The following is an 18,595-nucleotide window of genomic DNA, read 5'->3' on the forward strand; positions in this document are numbered from 1 at the left end:
TGCGCTGTGTTTGTGTCGTAAGACGGTGGAGTATCCGTCGGTGGCCTTGTGTGAGGGCTGTCTTATTGCGTTGATTTTAGACTGTTAGATGTTGGTTGTGATAAGGAAAGTGGTATCTTCGTTGATAGGGTGTAATAATACTTTTCGGTGTATTCCCTTGCTCGTTCACTTTGTCCTTTCCAGGTACCCCGCTTACTGACGATGGTTCACCATGAAGGGAAAAACGAGGTAGCAGTAAGCCAAAAGCCTGGAATACAACTATAAGCGCATCTGGGATCTGCAGGTTCCTTCAAAATCATTGATAGCAATTCTATATGTACATGAAAATCTAATAATACTCAAATCTAATAGTATCCTCGCAACGGGAGATCTCTCGAACTCTGCCCTACCCAGATCTCAAAATCTCCGTCCGGCATCACCCAGTTCTGTTGCCGCACACTCCAATAGCTCAGATCCTTCCGGCTGAGACTCATCGACACTGTCTGCGCTTCACCTGGCTCCAGGGCCACCTTGGTAAAGTTCCGCAGCACACGCACCGGAAAGTCGATCTTCTCCGGCACCCGCTCGATCTTTGTCTTGCTAGAGCTCCGATCGTGCACCTCCACCCAGTCGCCCTCCTCGCTCACCTCCTCTGGGAAGGAGACATACATCTGCACTACGGTCTGACCAGACCGGGGTCCCATGTTGCGGACCTGCACTTCCACGTTCGCCATCTCCTCGAACAGAGACGGGTTGCCGCCCAAGCCACCGCCGGCTTGTGATGGTGTCCGCGGCTTGTCGTAGCCGATCGGGTAGTGTGTGTAGTTTGCGGGATCAGTGCCATCTAGAGATGGCAGGTAGGGATAGATATATTTGCTAATAACGTTGAATCCTGGTGGGAAGAAGAATGATTCGTTGCGCGGCGGTTCAAGATCGTACGATGGGGGAGAAATCATGGCTGGAGGCCTCGACGCAGGCAGCCGCGACTTCGACTGCAAGGCGTTCACCTGCAGTTCGGCCAACTCGAACGTAGCGTAAGACAACCCATAGCCAAACTCGAATCGTGGAGTGATATTGTGACGGTCGAAATAACGGTGGTCAATGTACAGACCATCTGTAAAGTCCACCTGGGGGACCGGTGCATTGGGCTCGTACAGCACTTGCGCTCCCGGCCCGTAGTCGGCGAGCCTCTTACCCACTGTGTACGGCAGCCGGCCGCTGGCATCGACCTCCCCGAAAAGCACGTCCACCAGTGCGTTGCCACTCTCCTGCCCGGGCAGATGCGCGAACAGAACTGCGGCGACCCCTGGAAGGTCAATCCACGATTCGACGACTACTGGGCCCACGGCGTGCACCACCACCACGGTCGGCCCGCCACAGTTGTTAGCTACCGTCCTGATCAGCGAGTCGCCGCCCTTCTGCAGGAAGAGGTTGCTGCGGTCGCCGTTGATGCCGCCCGAAGAGATGTATCCCTCGCCGGAGTCAGCGTTCGCAAACACCAGACATAGATCTCGGTCGGCAGCATCGGCGGGCATCACGGCATTCCGCATGTACGAGTGCATGTCGATCTCGGTGGCCCAGGCAGTATTCAGAGCGTCAATAGGACTGATCAGGTAGGGAAACTCTACCGTGCCACTACCCCAGCCCATGGCCAGAGTACCCTGGTTGCAGCCCCGGTCTGGGCAGGCGTTGGGTCCCCCGGCCGGTCCGGCGTCGTCGCCATACACACCCACCCGATAGGGACCACCGGATGGGCTCACTGGCCGGCGGGACAAGGGCAGTGTGTTCTGGTCATTCTTCACCATCACGATGCCTTCGGCCGCCACCTTGCGAGCAATGATAGAGTGTGCATTCTCGCCTTCGCCCTGAGCATTGATAAACCGATTGACAACACCGTAGGCCTCGTCATCCGGCGACCCTTGGTGCAGCCATCCGACCTCATCGTTGGTCCACGAGGAAAAGGTAGGCCCGCCATCACCGTCCGGAGCAGGCCGAGGCCACAAGTCCTGGCCAAGATGGTACCAGGAGGCCACAATGCGGGTCACCATGTCGTTCAACCGGTCCATCGGGACAGAGGTGTTCAACACTGCGCGGGTAAGCTCTGGTCCCCACAAGGACCTTCCGTCCGCCCAGTGGAGACCATCACCCGGCATACTCATGTCCAGACCCCCTAGGGCGCTGTTGATACCTGACCGCTGGGCCAACCAGTCCGACTGCACGAATCCCTGGAAGCCCATCTCGTCCTTCAGAATACCATTCAGCAGCTTGCTGTTCTCGCAAGCATGGCTGTTGTTCACCATCTGGTACGCACACATGACGCTGGCCACATCAGCCCGGATACTCTCGGCAAACGGCCAGGCAAACACCTCGTGCAAAGCACGGTCGCCGACGTTGGACGACATGGCTGAGGGGATTCCCCACTCATTTGGCTGCCGAAAATGTTCTTGCTCGTTCAAAATGTAATGTTTGGCAGTGGCCATGACGCCGTTGCTCTGGATGCCGCGAATGGTCTCCGCCGCGGCGACACCCTGCAGCACAGGGTCCGAGCCAAACGACTCCCAATTGCGACCGCCCGCTGGCATCATGCCGAGGGAGCCCATCGACGGGCCCAGCAACACGTTGACGCCCTTTATGCGAGCCTCCTCTCCCAGAGCCGCACCGCGCTGTCGGATCAGATCTCGGTTCCAGGTCGCTCCTGTTGTAATACCGGCAGGGAAGGCAGAGATGAGGTCGGCGTAACGCAATCCGAGGGGACCGTCCTGTAGACACAGCGAGGGAAACTTGACCAGATCGGCGGAGCCTGAGCAGTTAGTAACCATCATCGGTAGTCTTCAACCAGACATACCTGTATTCCCGACACAAAGCCCCATTTGCCATCCAATGCCGGTAGTGATGTTGATCTTCTCGATGAGGGTCATCCGGCTGACTAGTGCCTCCGCCTTCCTATAATCCTCCGCCCATTCTTCGAGCGCGCCTCCCTTGGGGGTAGGAAACCAAGACTCCGCCGGCGTCATATCCTACAGACATCAGTATCACACCCACTAAGTCAAGTATACCAAACGAACCCGTTCAAACTCATCTTCCGACCAAGCCAGATTCAAGAATGCCCAGACCATCATACCCAGTGCGACGAAAATAACGACCAGCGTCCGCCACAGCCATCGAGAATAATAGTATGCCCGCCATCCGGTGCGGGGAGTATGTCTCCGGAACGACGAGGTTCTGCGGTGATGTCCCTTCTTCTTCTTCACGGTGTAGTCTCCATCGTCGCTGTCATCGGTGAGCTCGTACTGTCTCGCCGCCGCCAATAGCTCTTGTTCCGCCTCGGTAATGCTATCCAGGTATGCTTCGACATCGGTGGAGCGGCGGTTAGCGTAGGCGGAGGCCTCGTTGGACCTCTTGGCGTTGTCAACGCGGCGGAGCTTTATGCGGGAGTTCTCATCGAGGTCTGGATCGGAGAGGTCGGAGAGGGTAAAGGTTTCGGAGTAGCGGCGGTCATCGTGGACCTCTTCGGGGATGGATTCATGTAGGGGGGTGTAGCGTTGTTGCTGGGAGGATTTCCTGCCGGAGGAAGAGTTGTCCCGAAAGGGGAGCGGCATGGTGCCTTACGGGGATAGGAGCATTGGAATAGATTCCAGATTCGAGAGGAAGCAAGGGGAGAAAGAAAGAAAAAGAAGAAGGGACCAGGCCAGGAGGGAGAAAGGGGAGATTGCGATGGCGAGAGAGTGGATGGGGATGGCCAGACGTGGAGAAAGCTGGGCGCAAAGAGTAATGATACGAGCCATCATTTCAAGGCACCCGCCCCGCGGTTGGCCAATCACGATGGCGTCCATCTGATGGCTTACGACGTTGCGGGCCGATCATGATCTGGACCGTACTTTTGCTGGGACCCTGACTTGGAACTATACTGAGCAGAATGTTGACGCCAATAGATACATTGAAGTAAACATATAGCTAGTAGTGGTTACAATTTGCTCATTGAGTGAGAGTCGCCTCCGCCGCCTCCATGTGTCGCGCCGTCTGTCCCCGGAAGGACCGGCGTCCCCGCAACACCCAATCCAGGGCAATCAGCACTGCAACTACCCCATATACTGCAGAAACATAGTTCATATCTAGTAGTAGTCGTCGAGTTAGTAGTTATTTCAAGGCAAATGGATAAGGGAGTGTTGCTCGGGGGTGGCTTACTGCCCGTGGTAACCGGATATACCGAAGGGAAGGAATATATAACCAGGCAGAACAAGGTCCATGCTAGAACCACAATATTACACACCAAGCCGAGTCTCCCCAGCCAGAAGGGACCGTGCTTGAGATTATTCCGACCACGCCACAGCAAGCAGACAATCGGCACCACGTACGAGGCATAGAGTAACACAATGCACGCAGTGACCATGCTGTTGAAGGCGGTCGACGAACCAAGGTACAGCAGCCCCAGAAGACCCACTATGAAGCAGCTCACGCTGTGCGCGTTTAGTGGCACATCCAGCGTGGGATGAACCTGGGAGAGAAACGATGACATGGGTAGGCCCCGGTCTCGTGCAAAGGACCAGCATAGGCGGGATTGCCAGGTATGACAGGCAATTTGGCATCCGATACCGGTGACAAAAAGCAACGTCTCGAGCACAATGGCGCCGGCTTTGTTCTGCAAGGCCTGGTAATACAGAGCGAGGATGGGCACGCCGGTCGGGGTATTGAGGATCTCATCGAGGTTGTTCAGGCTGAAAAACATAGAGATGCAGTAGGTCCACGACGTGAGAAAGCCAATTAATACGGTACAGAGGATCGCAATGGGTATGCTACGTTCAGGTTGCGCGACTTCCTCGGCCAAATGGGTGGCCGAGTCAAGACAAGCGAATATCCAGTTGGGATTGATCAAACCCACAAGGAACGCAATCCCGTCAGAGGGCCAGCCCGTCGAGTTGACAAAGTGAGCGAAGACGAATTCAGCCGACCCGTGTGTAGGAGCTGCCGCAGGAACGGTGATCAGGATGACAACGAACGAGATGAGGGAGATGTATAGGGTTGTGGTGGCCACGGTGGGAAGCACTTTGCCGACGCAATTGAACAGGTAGGAGAAGAAGTTGACCAGCTGGTAGGCTACCACGGAATGCCATGGTTGAGGAGTACTACACTGTCAGAAAGTTGCTGTCCAATCTTCAATAGAAACATACAAGTCCGGATGTGTTAGCTGCCACATGCCAACACCAGCAGAGGCCAAGCTTAAAGCGACACTGGCGCAGGTAAAGATGGCGCCCGCCCAAGCCAACCAGCCGGTCAGATAGGATGCGAAAGACGCATACTTCCTCGGTGCCAGCTCACTGGCCCAAAAGTATTGGCCACCTGCGTTGGGCATGGCTGATGCCAATTCGGACAGGCTGACTCCAACGCAGGTCGAAACGAAAGCGATCCACGGGATGCCATAGATAGTCAACACGGTGCCTCCAGAGTTGATGCCTGTGATCAAGGACGCGGAGATACCGAACCACGAGTTTGCCAGGGAGAAGGCGACCCCGAGGAGAGACAGTACGGAGAAGTTCCGCTGCATGTCCTGGGTATAGCCCATCTCCGCCAGCCTTCTCGCGTCATCGTCGAGGTGTGCAGAATTGTCGCTAGCCGGACTGACTGCGGACACGTTGGTCTTGGGTCGCTCCATATTTTCTCGAGAGTGTTTTGGTTGTTCTGGGCTAAAAAGTCATTTCATGTGCGGGGAAGGGGATGGAAATAGTCGCGTGGGCTGCGAGGGGAACAATAGCAGCGTAGTATGCAGGCGTTGCACCTGCATTGGCCACCCGCCGATCTCGTCGGATGATCGAGAAACACAGCCAGTTGCATGAGGGGGATAACAATCTGTCGGTCAGCTCCGGAGACCCCGAGGTTGCCAAGGACATGAGCGAGGCCGTACTGAGCATCCCCGCTTTCATTGGCAAGGTTGTGCCCGACTTCACGATGAGATCACCAGCCTGTGCAGAGACAAAGAAAGAGTTGCACACAGGAACAGCAAGTAGCAGCGGGGACGCACAGGCACGTGGACACACGTGGTAACACAACATCGAACTATTTGTTTACTATCGATTTCAGACGAAAGTCATGTGCAAAAAGTTCATTCAGAGCAAGTCTACATCTATATACTCGTCAAGCCTCATTAATCAAGCAATAAACCAGCCGTCTATAAGGAACCAAAGCCAGAACATGTCTAATCACACCGCTGCCGATGCAAACAAAATCATAACTTAACAATGCATTTACTCCTCGTCATCAGTATCCGGGGGCTTGGGGGTGCCCTTGGGCGATTGGAGCCTGCGAGAGTCAGTAAGGGAGAAGTACTTTAAGACAAGAGAGTGAGACATACCATTCAAGATGACGGAGACGGCGGCGGGCCTCACGCTCCTTCAGCTGAGCACGGGTGAGCTTCTTCTTCTTCTTAGCCTTGAACTTCAGCTCGCCCTGCTCCTCCGCTCCCGAGTTGACGGCCGAGGCAGCCGCACTCGTGGCAGTGGAGTTGACGGCCGTGCTGCCAGGCTGAGGAGAGCTGGCAGCGCTGTCCTCGAACCGGTCGAGCGAGATGGCGGTGTTGGTGCGAGAGACGATGCGACCGTCGGCGACGTGCAGCTGCTCGGGGCAGAGAGCGCCCACGAACTCTTCGTTGTGAGAGATCATGACGACACCACCCTTGAAGTCACGGATGGCCACAGCCAATCCACCCAGGGAGTCACGGTCCAAGAAGTTAGTCGGCTCGTCCAGGACGAGCAAGTGAGGGTTGTTCCACATAGCACCCGCCAACACGACCTTAACCTTCTGACCACCGGAAAGACCGGAGATTTCGTTGTGGTTGGCGATCTCGGGATCCAGACCAATGTCCTCGAAGTGCTTCGAGATGACCTTGGGGTCGAGCACACGGAAACCAAGACCCTCGCGCGACGCCTCGTGGTCGTCGAACTCTTGGACGAGCTTGAAGAAGCCGAGGTTGAGCAGAGTCTCACGGGAGATCATGGTGTTGTGCTTGGGCAGAAGGCCAACCCATTTACTGCATAAATTAGCGATGAACAGTGTTAAGAATTCGATGAATACTTACACTTCATACTGGAAGGACTTCTTCCACTTCTGGCGACCCATGAGCGCCTCAATACGGCGAGGTCCACGGCCATCGCCCAGGTCGACCGGCTTCGCCAGCTGAGCCTTATCCTCCTCGGTGAGGATACGGGTCTGCTTGAGGTACACCTCGCGATCGTCACCGTTGGCGTAACGCCACTGAAGGTACTGGCTGGGGGTCTTCTCCAAGTGCATCTCGACGTGCTCCAGGGCGTGCTGCTTGATGTAACCGATACGCAAGTTGGGGTGCTTCTCGACCTTACCGGTCTGAGGGATGGTTTCACCCGTAAGCATCTTGATGAAGGTCGATTTACCGGCACCGTTACCACCAATGATAGCAACACGGGACGACAGAGTCAGAGACAGGGACGCATCACTCAGAGAAGGCTTGCTGGCGCCGGGGTAGGTGTAGGTGCAGTTGGTCATGCGGAGGATGGCACGAGTATTGGACTTGATACCAGCCAGAATACCGGGGGGTGGGAACTTGAATTGAACGATGCTAGCCGAGAGGGTGTAGTAACTCTTGGCCTCGGGCTTGACCTTGACGAAACTGTCTACTGTTAGTGTGATGTATACATCAACGACACGGAGTACTTACTCAGCCAAGTTACCCTTGTAGCAGACCAGCTTCTTCTGTTCGTAGTGGTAGATATCCGTGCAGACTTCATCGAGGAAGCCGGAGTCGTGAGAGACGATCAAACTGGTGATATCAGTGTGCTTCTTCAGGTACTCCTGGAGCCACTTGACGTTGGCCACATCCAAGTGGTTAGTAGGTTCGTCCAGCAGGAGGACATCGGCCTTGCGCAGCATGGCACGAGCCAGAGCGAGCTTCATCTTCCAACCTCCAGACAGGGAGCCCACACGCTGGTTCTGACGGCCCTCAGGACCGTCCGTGAAGCCGAACTCGAGCAACACGCTACGGATGTGCTCCTCGCCTTCAGCGGCAATCATGGGATCCTTGGAGACGTACTCGAAGATGCTCAGATCGGCATCCTCGCCCTGGTTGTGCTCGACGAAGCAGGTACGAACCTCGCTCTGCGGGGGGAAGCCCTCCAGCTTCTCGTTGGCGATACTGCGCATGAGCGTCGATTTACCAGCACCGTTGCGACCGCACAGACCGTAGCGGTGACCCTTCAGCAGACGAAGGTTGGTGTGGGACAGCAGAAGCATACCACCGTAGGCCAGAGAGAAGTTGGCGTTGACGATCTCGACCTCGTTGGGGTCGTCGGGGATGGGCTTGCCGAACTTGCGGTGGTCCTCTTCGACGAAGTGCTCCTGGACGGCGGCGGCGACAGCGTCGTGCTTGTCCTCGTGCAGCAGACCGCGCAGGTACGGGGCAATGCAGGCGGGAATACGGTCGTGCATGCGGCAGTTGACATCCTCGCGAACCATCTCGGCGACATAGTTCTTACCCAGAGCAAACAAGGTGGCGTCCTCAGGGCGGGCCAGGCCGCCGTGCTCCTGGATCTTGGCCTCCAGCACGGCCAGGACTTCCTCCGGGGTGATCTTCACAACCACACCAGCAGCAACATCCTTATCGGCCATAGCCTTCTCGATGACATCCAAAGCACGAGTGGCGAGCTCACGAACTTCGGGCAGGGAGGCACGGTCCTTGACGCGCTGGACACCGGGCTTCAGCTTGGGCAGGAAAGTACGAGCCTCAGCGGGGTCGTGGACAAGCTTGGTGAGGTTCTCCACGACGACGACAGTCTGACGCAGGGTCTCCTGGGGAGTCGTGGGGGCGTTAAGAGAACGCTCGAGCAGAGGCGTGAGCAGAGCGAGGACGGGGGAGGTGACGATAGCGACGAAGGTAGTCTGGGACAGGGCGTGGATGGCCTTCTGCAAGGTCTGCTCGGATGGCTGCTCCATGGTCTTGATCAAAAGGGGAATGCGGGGAGCCACGTCGTCGTTGGACAGAAGAGTAGTGAGAGCATTCATAGCCTTGATGGCCTTCTTAGCGACCTCGTTCTTCAGGTCGTGCATGCCGGATTCGACCAACGGGATCAGATCCTTCAGGGTCTTGCCCATGGCCTCGCGCAAAAGGTCCTTCTCGCGCTCCTCGTCCAGGGATCCAGTGCCCATTTGCGACTTGGTAGCCATCTTCTCGATGAGGCTGTAGGCACCGACGAAACCCTGCCATTTGGCTGTGTTCTGGTTGAGATAGGCGGAGAGGGCGGGAAGAAGGGCGTTGACCAAAGCCTCGGGCTTGAGGCAGGCAAACAGCGCATCGATAGCGTACTGAGCAGCATCGCGCACGACAGCACCCTTGTCGGCCAGCAGATCGAGGGCCAGGTTCAGGACACCGCCGTCCTGCAGAAGGAAGACGACTTCGCTCAGAGGGTGTTCGCGGGGGAATCGCTCAAAGAGGGCGCCCAAAATGAGCATGGAACTTTCGCGGAGGGCGCCATTCTTCTTGTCGGTAGCAGCCTTCTTGATCGGGGGCAGGATGTTGTATGTACGGAAACCGGAGCAGCCGACACTCTGGATCAACAGGTTGGTGAGGGCGTAGGAGGCATCGAGCGCCTGCTGAGAGGTCTCAGCCTGAAAGATGGTGTTCAGGATGGAGTTGACCTCATCCGCAGTGGGAGGAACGCCGGAGGGGGTCTTGGAAACGACGGTAGTCATGGCTGGAGTGGGATCTTCAGGATGAGGCATGATATCGTAGGATCTGTGGGTTTGGGGGTTCTGGGCCTCTCACACCGGCCGGGGCGGCGGGCAGGCTGAGAAAAAAAAAAGCGGAAAAGAAAAGGACGAAAAAAAGAAAAGAGACCAAAACTTTTAGTGGGCAATCCTCGGCGAGGATGCGTATAAACAGAGAAACAGAACGGGGTATACAACAAGGAGAAGAAGAAACAAAGAGGGGAGATTTGGGGGAGAGAGGAGAGGAGAGGCGAGGGAAGTTGAAAGGCGAGCGCAAAGAGGAAAAACAAGATGGAGGCGGGGCCGATAACGAGCCTGAGGATTTTTAGGCGGCGGCCCATTGGATCGGGCGGCGATGAAATCTCTGCCTGAGGCGAGGGGCTGACAGCCTATCATCCAGGCACGCGTGGCTGAGCTGTGGCGGTGTTGATCCCTTTATAGCCTGATGAATAAGGTGTCATTTCCCCATCATTATTGCCTGAAACCCCAGGTGTCGTTCAAAGTCAGTTTCTGCCTGAATTCTTGTAACTAATGCCTCAGGCTGCCATAACGCCGCCGTTGCCCGATTGGGCTTACCCCGCACGGGGGCTCCACTCGGCGGACCAAAAATGGAGTCTCGCATCCACTGAGTTGCAACTTGCAATTGGGAGGATCAGCTTCCCCTTCTTCCCTTTGCTTGTCCCGAACATCCATCGTCCCATTCCCATGGCCTTGTGAAGGGAATGCATGGGACAAACTCACTTTCCTGCTCTCTCGGTTGGATCTCCCTCTGCCCCGATGTCGCCTCACCGCAGTCTACGATCGACCCCTCACAGAGGTCCCTCCGAGGCACGGCGACACGGGATCTGCAGCCAAATGGATCTAATTACACCATGATGATAACTAAAGAGGCAGCGCGCGCTCTACTGCACACTACCGATTTAGTCCGACAGCCGGCTCGGTCTCGCATCGGCGGTGAGGATGTGCAACAATTGAGGGTGGATTGACGCAGACTGCTTATTGCTGATTGTGTTGACCATCCGCATGCAGCCGTTCCTTGCCTCGGCTCCTCAACACCGCGGCCAACCGACGGCCACTCGCCCTCCTCCCCGGTGAATTTCTCCTGACTCTGCTTTGTACTCTGCTCTGTGGACATAATCTCTTCTCTCTCTCGTCTTTGCTTGCACATTCACCCTTCTAGAACTCTCATCATGTCTTTCTCCCTGCCGATACGTCCAACAACCCGCCATGCCAGCCGGCTGGTACAGGTACGCCCCTCCCCCTTGATAGCTTGCCTATCATTGCTGACAACCCCAGGCCAGGATCCGCTCCGGTCGGTTCTACAGCACCGAATCAGACCTTAAAACCGCCCTGAAATCCGTCATTCCCGAGAAGCGCGAGCTATTCAAGCAAGTCAAGGCCCGCAGCGACGATGTGGTCGGCGAAGTCAAGGTGGGCAACATCATTGGCGGCATGCGCGGCCTGAAGTCCATGCTCTGGGAGGGATCCGTTCTCGACCCCGAGGAGGGTATCCGTTTCCACGGCAAGACCATCAAGGATTGCCAGCGTGAACTGCCCAAGGGGACCACGGGAACTGAAATGCTCCCGGAGGCCATGTTCTGGCTGCTCCTGACCGGCCAGGTTCCCACCACTAGCCAGGTGCGCGCATTTTCTCGCGAGCTTGCCGAGAAATCACATCTCCCCGACCACATCCTGGGCCTGATCAAGTCATTCCCCAAGGACATGCACCCAATGACGCAGCTGTCGGTGGCGGTTGCAGCACTGAACACGGAGTCGACCTTCGCCAAGGCGTACGAGCGCGGCCTGAACAAGGCAGACTACTGGGAGCCCACATTCGACGACAGCATTTCCCTGCTGGCTAAGATTCCACGTGTGGCTGCATTGGTGTTCAGACCGAACGAGATCGACCAGGTCGGGACACAGGCTCTCGACGCGACACAGGACTGGTCGCACAACTTTGCTGAACTTCTGGGCAAGGGCGGAGCCGAGCATAGCGACTTCCACGACCTGCTGCGATTGTACCTGGCGCTGCACGGCGACCACGAGGGCGGCAACGTCTCGGCGCACGCGACGCATCTGGTGGGCAGTGCCCTCAGCGACCCGTTCCTCAGCTACAGCGCAGGACTGCTTGGTCTGGCCGGCCCGCTGCACGGACTGGCGGCGCAGGAGGTGCTGCGGTGGATTCTGGCGATGCAGGAGAAGATTGGCACTCAGGTGACGGACGAGTCGGTGCGCACGTACCTCTGGGACACGTTGAAGTCGGGACGGGTGGTGCCAGGCTACGGACACGGCGTGCTGCGCAAGCCGGACCCGCGATTCGAGGCATTGATGGACTTTGCGGCGACACGGGCAGACGTGCAGGCGAACCCGGTGTTCCAACTGGTGAAGAAGAACTCGGAGATTGCGCCAGAGGTGCTGACGCAGCATGGCAAGGTATGTATCTGTCCACCACTTTTTCAGTATCAGACTAACACATCATAGACGAAGAACCCTCACCCCAACGTGGACGCCGCCTCTGGCGTGCTGTTCTACCACTATGGCTTCCAGCAGCCGCTGTACTACACGGTAACCTTCGGTGTGAGTCGGGCCCTGGGACCCTTGGTGCAGTTGATCTGGGACCGGGCCTTGGGACTGCCGATCGAGCGACCGAAGAGTATCAACCTGAAGGGACTGGTTGGCAAGTGAGTTGGTATATTGACTGTTGTATCTAGCCTGAAGTAAGCAAGCATCATTTAGAAGTCATATCTCGTTATACCCATATTACTCCATTATCACCTAGAGAAAGAGAGAGAGAGAGAGAGATCACTCCCTCTCAACCCTAACCTCCATAATCTTCTGAATCCTCCACCCATTCCCATTGCCATTCCCATTGCCATTACCACTCACCCCAGCACTCCCCGTAACCATACTACTCGAACTCCCACCCCCAACCGCACTCACCCCAAACCCTCCCCCAACCCCAGCCTCCATCATATCCTCATCAACACAACCACCATTCCCAAACCCTCCCTCCCTCACCCTCGCCACAGCCGGCAAACTACAAATCGTCGTCGTCGTCGGCGCCACCCCGCTCCCATCCCACACCCCTCCATACCCACCACTCGGACTACAACTCCTCCCTCTCCCACCACCACAACTACTCCGACTCCGACTCCTACTCCTGACCGACCGTCCCTCCTCACTCCCACTCGTCCCAAACAACATCCCACTCTCCAGCCCCAACTCCAATCCACCCATGCCCAACCCCCGAGCAACCTCATCCAAACTCGCATCCACAAGATCACGACTCTTCTTCCGACCCCCATTGTTGGTGACTATCGAACTAGCAGTGGTATTCCGCGTCTGCGTCTTTCGCAACGGATACGACGTACTCGTGGTCGTCGTCGGCGACGTCAAATACGTCAGCGTAGCGTAGGTATTATGCGGGTTATTGTACGTGTTGTTTGTCGTATGTGTGCGGTTGTTGTTGTAGCTGGATGATAGGGTGGATGCGAAGGCGTGGAAGAACGGGCCGTAGGTTGGGATGCAGGTTATTATTACCTTCACAACAGAAGTATTATTAGTATGGATTGAGTTAAGTAGGGGTAAAGGTAAGAAGGAGGGAATTGGATGGGGACATACGCCCAAACTGATTTCCACATCCGACCAGATGACGATGGGTTGACTGTCTGTGTAGGTTTTTAGGTTCTTGATTGTGAAGATCCGGATTATTTGGATTATTGTTATAAAGAAGCCGAGGGCGAAGACGCCGACGAGGGCTATCTATATATTTCTTGTTAGAATGGGTTTGGTGTGGGGGGAAGGGTGGTGTAGGGATGGGGTAGGGTAGGGTAGGGTACCTTTTGTCGAAGCCGCAGTTGGAGAGTGAGGAGGACGGGGAGGGGCAGGGCGATTATGATTATGTCGAAGCCGAGACTAGTTCCTGTTTTTCTTAGCTTTATTTCTGGTGTACATAGTGGGTGGACGGGGTGGCGGTGGTGGTTACCTGCGAGAGCTGGTTCATCGTTAGTACAATATGTATAAATCGGGTATATGGGAGGGCATACCATAATAAGACGCTACCGTATCTATGCATGATCCAGGGAGACTTGTATCCCATTGACGAGCAACCTACACAAACCCACATACATTAGCATATATACTCATATCTGATAGAAGGGAATGGGGAAGATACCGGATTACAAGCAAACAACAGCAAGAAAGTAAACACCAACTGATTGCAGGTCACCGCCACAATAGCCACGATGATCGTCACGCGGTACGCCTGCACGAAGCCCCCAATGCGCAGGTACGATGACAGCAGGGAGACTTTGAATCCGAGTAATGCAAGGGTGTAGACGGGGCCACCGGCGTATTGGATCTACATACATCATTAGCCATTTATTCAGATTGTTGATGTAAGTTAGGATGGGGATGTATGTACCTTGCTAAACATGACCACGTTCTGATCAGGGAAGTACTTCGCATCTAGACCTAGACCCCATCTTGTTTCTAGCACAGACTATATCAGTATGTGTAATATATCAACATGGTGAAGAGAAGAAAGGGATGTCTCACGCGCAACAGCAATCCCAGCATACGTCATCGCCAGTAAGGCACTCCATAGCGCCGCGAAATCATCCAACCAGGCGGACCTCTTCGTATGAATGCGAATATACAATCTCAAGAAGACCGCCAAACAAGCCGTAATCGAGAAAACGAGACAGATGGCAATGACGCGAGAGACATGACTGTGGGGATCAGGGACGGTCAGATTGTAGACCCAGCCCATTTCGGCATGTTGAAGTCAATCATCAATTATCCATCTAAAGAACAACCCAAAGAAATCAGCTTCAGAATCGAGGGGGCGGAGCTGAGCGATGGGGTTTGTTAATATATGATGAATACGCAAATGCAAGAAGTACATTCTCTCCCACCCCTGCAGAAAAGAAAGAAGGGAAAAGAAAAAAAAAAAAAAAAAAAAAAAAGAGGATAGGTAAGAAGAAAAAGTGTTTACCGCTATGTCACTAAGTACCCTACCTAACCTAACCTACTTACCTCCCCAATCTCCTGAAATTTATTATGCAAATAAGGAATTAGGAATCTTTGATGGATGATGTGTCGACCCAGACCTGATCTGAACTCAATCTACGGTCTACGGCCGCACCCGGACCAGAACAGAACAGGACACAACCGGGAGTGGAGGTCTGGTTCGTGTGCAGAGGCTAATGAGAGTTTAGTACTATTTTTCATTTCTTTTTCTTCTGCATAATGCTAGAGCCTGACGCTGGCTCGTGATGAGATACGCATGTGCCTGCATGGAGGAGGTGCACGAGGAAGGGGGGAATAATGATAGGTGGGAAAGGTCAAGTCTCGGTCAATGCGCGGGTTCCACTTTATGCAGACTAATTAGGGCACGGATCATGTCCACTAACTACCAAGGAGATAGACAGCTAAGTAAAACTAGTGTAGAGAACAAAAGCAATGTGCACAGAAAGAAAGAAAAAACAAGGACAAGGGTTTTATTATTATTGATTAGTTCATATCTCATCTCACCGAATAATGCCATGCTGTCACCACAACATCCATATTCATAATCCATCATAACACTAAACAAGGTTTAAACCTTCAAAAGCTATCATCCACGGTACCGCATCTTTGGTGATTTCATATCCCGATCGCGTCGGGGATAAACACACGAATCATACTCACCGGAAAAGAATTCAGTGTGAGCTTTTGGATAACTAACTAGAAGGACTTTCGGGGTTTCTGCTCTCTCTGTGTGTGTAGGGTAGGAATTAGTCGGTGTAGCCGGAAGTAAGAAGTAGGAAGTAAACTAGCAGGGGAGGCCCTTGTCTAGTGGACATTATTTTAGTTGGGGGAGTGTCGATCCTCATCTAACACCGGAGGAACCATGGCATCCATCCATCTATCTATCTGCCTTGGGCGGTTATGTGTGTGTGTGTCAAGGACCTGAGCATGTATGCATGGCTGGCATGTTCATGTTCATGTTCTGTTCATGTGGATGTGGACGTAACCGATTTTCTCCTCTTCAACTTTCTTTCTTTCTTTCTTCGTACTTTGTACACAGCATCACCATCATACCCTCAAAACAGTAAACTGATTAGGTTTATTCAGCCATGATAATCCGATCCAACAATGATTATTATGCCAATTATTGCCATTTCTTTCTTTCTTTTCTTCTGCTATTCCTTCCTGCACAAGTGAGGCGCACAGTACTAACTCACTTCTTGACTAGGACACCCCGGCTATAACCCACACTATTATAGCACTATTAATTATTCCCGCAGCATCACCACCAATCTCCTCCCCATCCGTGCATGCATATCTCATTTCCACCACCAGCAGAGTGTACTCCGTACGGACCACAGCTTACAGCATACAGCATACAGTAAAAAGTAAAATACCCGACAATCCGACACCCGACCCGATCAAGTCCGCAAACCTGGCAGCCACCTACTAATCCTCCCAGATTTAACACAGTAATAAAAATAAAATAAGATTAGGTAGGTCCCCGAGTAGTACTTACTTTATAGGTAGTGGGTAAGTATGGTGCACGGGCAAGTTACCCAGCCACTCATGAGGAGGACGTGTATAAAGATCTAACTAAGTATGTATGTACTTATGAACAATATGCCCAAACAGAGTAAAATAAATAAACATCATAAAGTATTAAATAAAAAAATATATATATATAAATTATATAATGCATTTAGAAATACTCCCAACCATCCGTATCATCATCAGAAGTTGAAACCCGACATAACCTCCCATCAGGATACATCGTCCACTCATCCGAACCCACAGCCGTTTGGGCATAAAACACATCCAGCGGGTCATATTTCTTCTTGATCTGTCGTAGGCGGGGATAATTCACTCCGTAGAATGCTTTTTGGAAGTTGGGTTGGCGGAAGTCGCCCTATTTATCCATCACTGTCAGTCTTCTCTTCACATTTACAATAAATAAATAGAGGTGGAAGAGTGAAAGTAGCAAGGGAATTACCTCATTCATATAAGCCCCCGAATCCGGCGCCAACCGTTCCAACAACGGCAAATACTCATAAGTCATTTTATACTGCTGCACCAGCATATCCTGGCGCGCATCCCAATGCCATGGCGTCGTAAGCGTCGTATCAATTAGCGTATCCCGCCAAGCAGGCAACACCGCATTATCCACATCCCCAACCAACGCCTTCGACACATTCAGTCCCACCCCGATAAATGTCGCCCCGTCCTCCGTGATCTGGCGATACGCGGCCGTCAACGCGGTGTTATTCTCATGCACCACTGATCGCGGGATCAGCCATCCGCCGTATTGCGCTTCCCCGACAGGGATGTTGGGCATCATGCCGTTGAATTCAGCCAGGTAGGTCGGAAATTGCTCTGCGTAGAGGGTGTATCTGATGCCCATTTTCTCTAACCCATCGCGGAAGGGCTTGAGGAAGGAGATGAGTTCCTGGACGGGGATGTTGGGCCCCGTTATTGGCGCGATGTAGAAGGTCGTGTTGGTGAAGTACCAGATGCTCATTGCGCCGGCATCGACAATAGCCGGGAGGAGGGAGTGGTAGAGGCCCACTGCTGAGTAAAAGGTGTCCTGGGAGATATTGGTATTGGTGAAAGTGAGGTTTAGTCCGGAGACGGGCGTGCCAGTATGTAGCTTGGAGGTCATGGACCAGACGACGCCGTAAGTGCCGCCGCCGCCACCGCTCAAGGCCCAATACAGGTCCTTGTATTCGTTGTCGCGGGTAGCGGTGATGAAGCGTCCTGTGCCGTCAATGACCTCCCATTTCAGCACTTGGTCCGCGGCGAGGCCGTAGCGCGAGGACAGGGCCGAGTGGCCGCCGCCTTGGGAGTAGCCGCCTGCGATGCCGACGGTCGGACACTCGCCGCTGACGACCTGGTAGCCGTGGGCGTCGGCGGCCTCCCAGGCCTCGTATCCCTGGACGCCGGCGCCCAGACGGATGGCCTTGCCGGAGTAGTGGGAATCGTGATGGTCGACGATGTCGATGTCCTTGAGGTGATGGGTCCAGATGCCGAGGGCGCCAGCGCCAGTGGATTTGCCGTTATAGTCGTGACCGGTGTTGCGGACGACGACGCGGAGGTTGTGGGCGGTTGCGAAAGCCAGAGCGCGTGATATGTGGCCGGGCTGACTGACGTTCACGGCATAGACGATGTAATTTCCCAGGGTGCAGGGCTTGGCGATGGGGTGGAAGGGATCGCACGAGCCGTTGGCGAACCAGGGGGCCATAATGGAAGAGGACGATTCATAGCTTGACTCGGTTAGCGGATGTGCTTGCTTTTGTGAGGACGAGGCTGCGAGTCAGCCTGACCCAAGACGAAAAAAGCTTACTGGATTTCGGGCTCCGTCCATTGTTCGCGAAGGTAGTCGCACACCCCTGCTTGGTAGGAGGGCGTGTGGCAGGGCTTGCCGAGAGGGATGGTCTGGATTAGTCGGCCGCCAATGGATTCGTTGAATTGAGTCCATTCGGCTAGTGAGGGCCAGCATTTCTCCCCCGGGAAGCAGCGGCAGGTGGTGTTGGAGGACTGGATGGTCACGGCTGCATTCCCTACGGCCGACAGCAGGGCCACGAGGCTGGCTAGGAGCAGGACAAGGCCCGAGAACATGACGGATAGGTGCAGATGGAGGAAATCCGAGATGGGGATGACAGGAATGCCAGCGGGTTTATAAGAGGAGCCGTGCCCTGTGGTGGAGTGGCAGCCATCGCGTGGCAGGAAGAACCGAAGAAGAATGACCGACGCGCTAATCCAGGGGAAATTACCGAGCAGTGAGCAGCAGCAGTTGCGGAGAATGTTCCATGGTGGAAGTTGTTCTTAGATGCCATGCAAGTGGAGCACTGGGGTGGAGGTGACAATCAGACAGGCAGACAAG

At 54.4% G+C, this 18,595-nt stretch overlaps 6 protein-coding genes across 6 annotated transcripts; 1 reads left to right on the forward strand and 5 right to left on the reverse strand.

Annotated features, from left to right (window-relative positions):
* Positions 1-344: 344 nt before the first annotated feature.
* Positions 345-3,578, reverse strand: AtWU_02072 (beta-glucosidase; the record flags this gene model as incomplete). Its single annotated transcript, XM_035497186.1, has 3 exons — positions 345-2,779; positions 2,825-2,996; positions 3,045-3,578. 3 exons carry the CDS (start codon positions 3,576-3,578, stop codon positions 345-347), a joined length of 3,141 nt encoding a protein of 1,046 aa, XP_035353079.1.
* A 376-nt stretch (positions 3,579-3,954) lies between these two features.
* Positions 3,955-5,629, reverse strand: AtWU_02073 (choline transport protein; the record flags this gene model as incomplete). Its single annotated transcript, XM_035497187.1, has 3 exons — positions 3,955-4,091; positions 4,165-5,102; positions 5,148-5,629. The coding sequence occupies 3 exons, from the start codon at positions 5,627-5,629 to the stop codon at positions 3,955-3,957; spliced, it is 1,557 nt and encodes a 518-aa protein (XP_035353080.1).
* A 589-nt stretch (positions 5,630-6,218) lies between these two features.
* AtWU_02074 (putative mRNA-nucleus export ATPase (Elf1)) lies at positions 6,219-9,720 on the reverse strand (the record flags this gene model as incomplete). The annotated part of the gene is made up of 4 exons (XM_035497188.1): positions 6,219-6,273; positions 6,326-7,000; positions 7,049-7,615; positions 7,664-9,720. 4 exons carry the CDS (start codon positions 9,718-9,720, stop codon positions 6,219-6,221), a joined length of 3,354 nt encoding a protein of 1,117 aa, XP_035353081.1.
* Positions 9,721-10,895: 1,175 nt separating this feature from the next.
* mcsA (putative citrate synthase Cit1) lies at positions 10,896-12,390 on the forward strand (the record flags this gene model as incomplete). Its single annotated transcript, XM_035497189.1, has 3 exons — positions 10,896-10,952; positions 11,002-12,138; positions 12,187-12,390. The coding sequence occupies 3 exons, from the start codon at positions 10,896-10,898 to the stop codon at positions 12,388-12,390; spliced, it is 1,398 nt and encodes a 465-aa protein (XP_035353082.1).
* A 117-nt stretch (positions 12,391-12,507) lies between these two features.
* AtWU_02076 (putative integral membrane protein (Pth11)) lies at positions 12,508-14,476 on the reverse strand (the record flags this gene model as incomplete). The annotated part of the gene is made up of 8 exons (XM_035497190.1): positions 12,508-13,245; positions 13,327-13,467; positions 13,545-13,627; positions 13,691-13,699; positions 13,752-13,815; positions 13,880-14,065; positions 14,129-14,196; positions 14,263-14,476. 8 exons carry the CDS (start codon positions 14,474-14,476, stop codon positions 12,508-12,510), a joined length of 1,503 nt encoding a protein of 500 aa, XP_035353083.1.
* A 1,941-nt stretch (positions 14,477-16,417) lies between these two features.
* Positions 16,418-18,330, reverse strand: AtWU_02077 (FAD-dependent oxidoreductase; the record flags this gene model as incomplete). Its single annotated transcript, XM_035497191.1, has 3 exons — positions 16,418-16,624; positions 16,709-17,975; positions 18,056-18,330. 3 exons carry the CDS (start codon positions 18,328-18,330, stop codon positions 16,418-16,420), a joined length of 1,749 nt encoding a protein of 582 aa, XP_035353084.1.
* Positions 18,331-18,595: the final 265 nt, after the last annotated feature.

The sequence above is a fragment of the Aspergillus tubingensis genome, assembly GCF_013340325.1.
Source record: "Aspergillus tubingensis WU-2223L DNA, scaffold_3, whole genome shotgun sequence".
Lineage (NCBI taxonomy): Eukaryota > Fungi > Ascomycota > Eurotiomycetes > Eurotiales > Aspergillaceae > Aspergillus > Aspergillus tubingensis.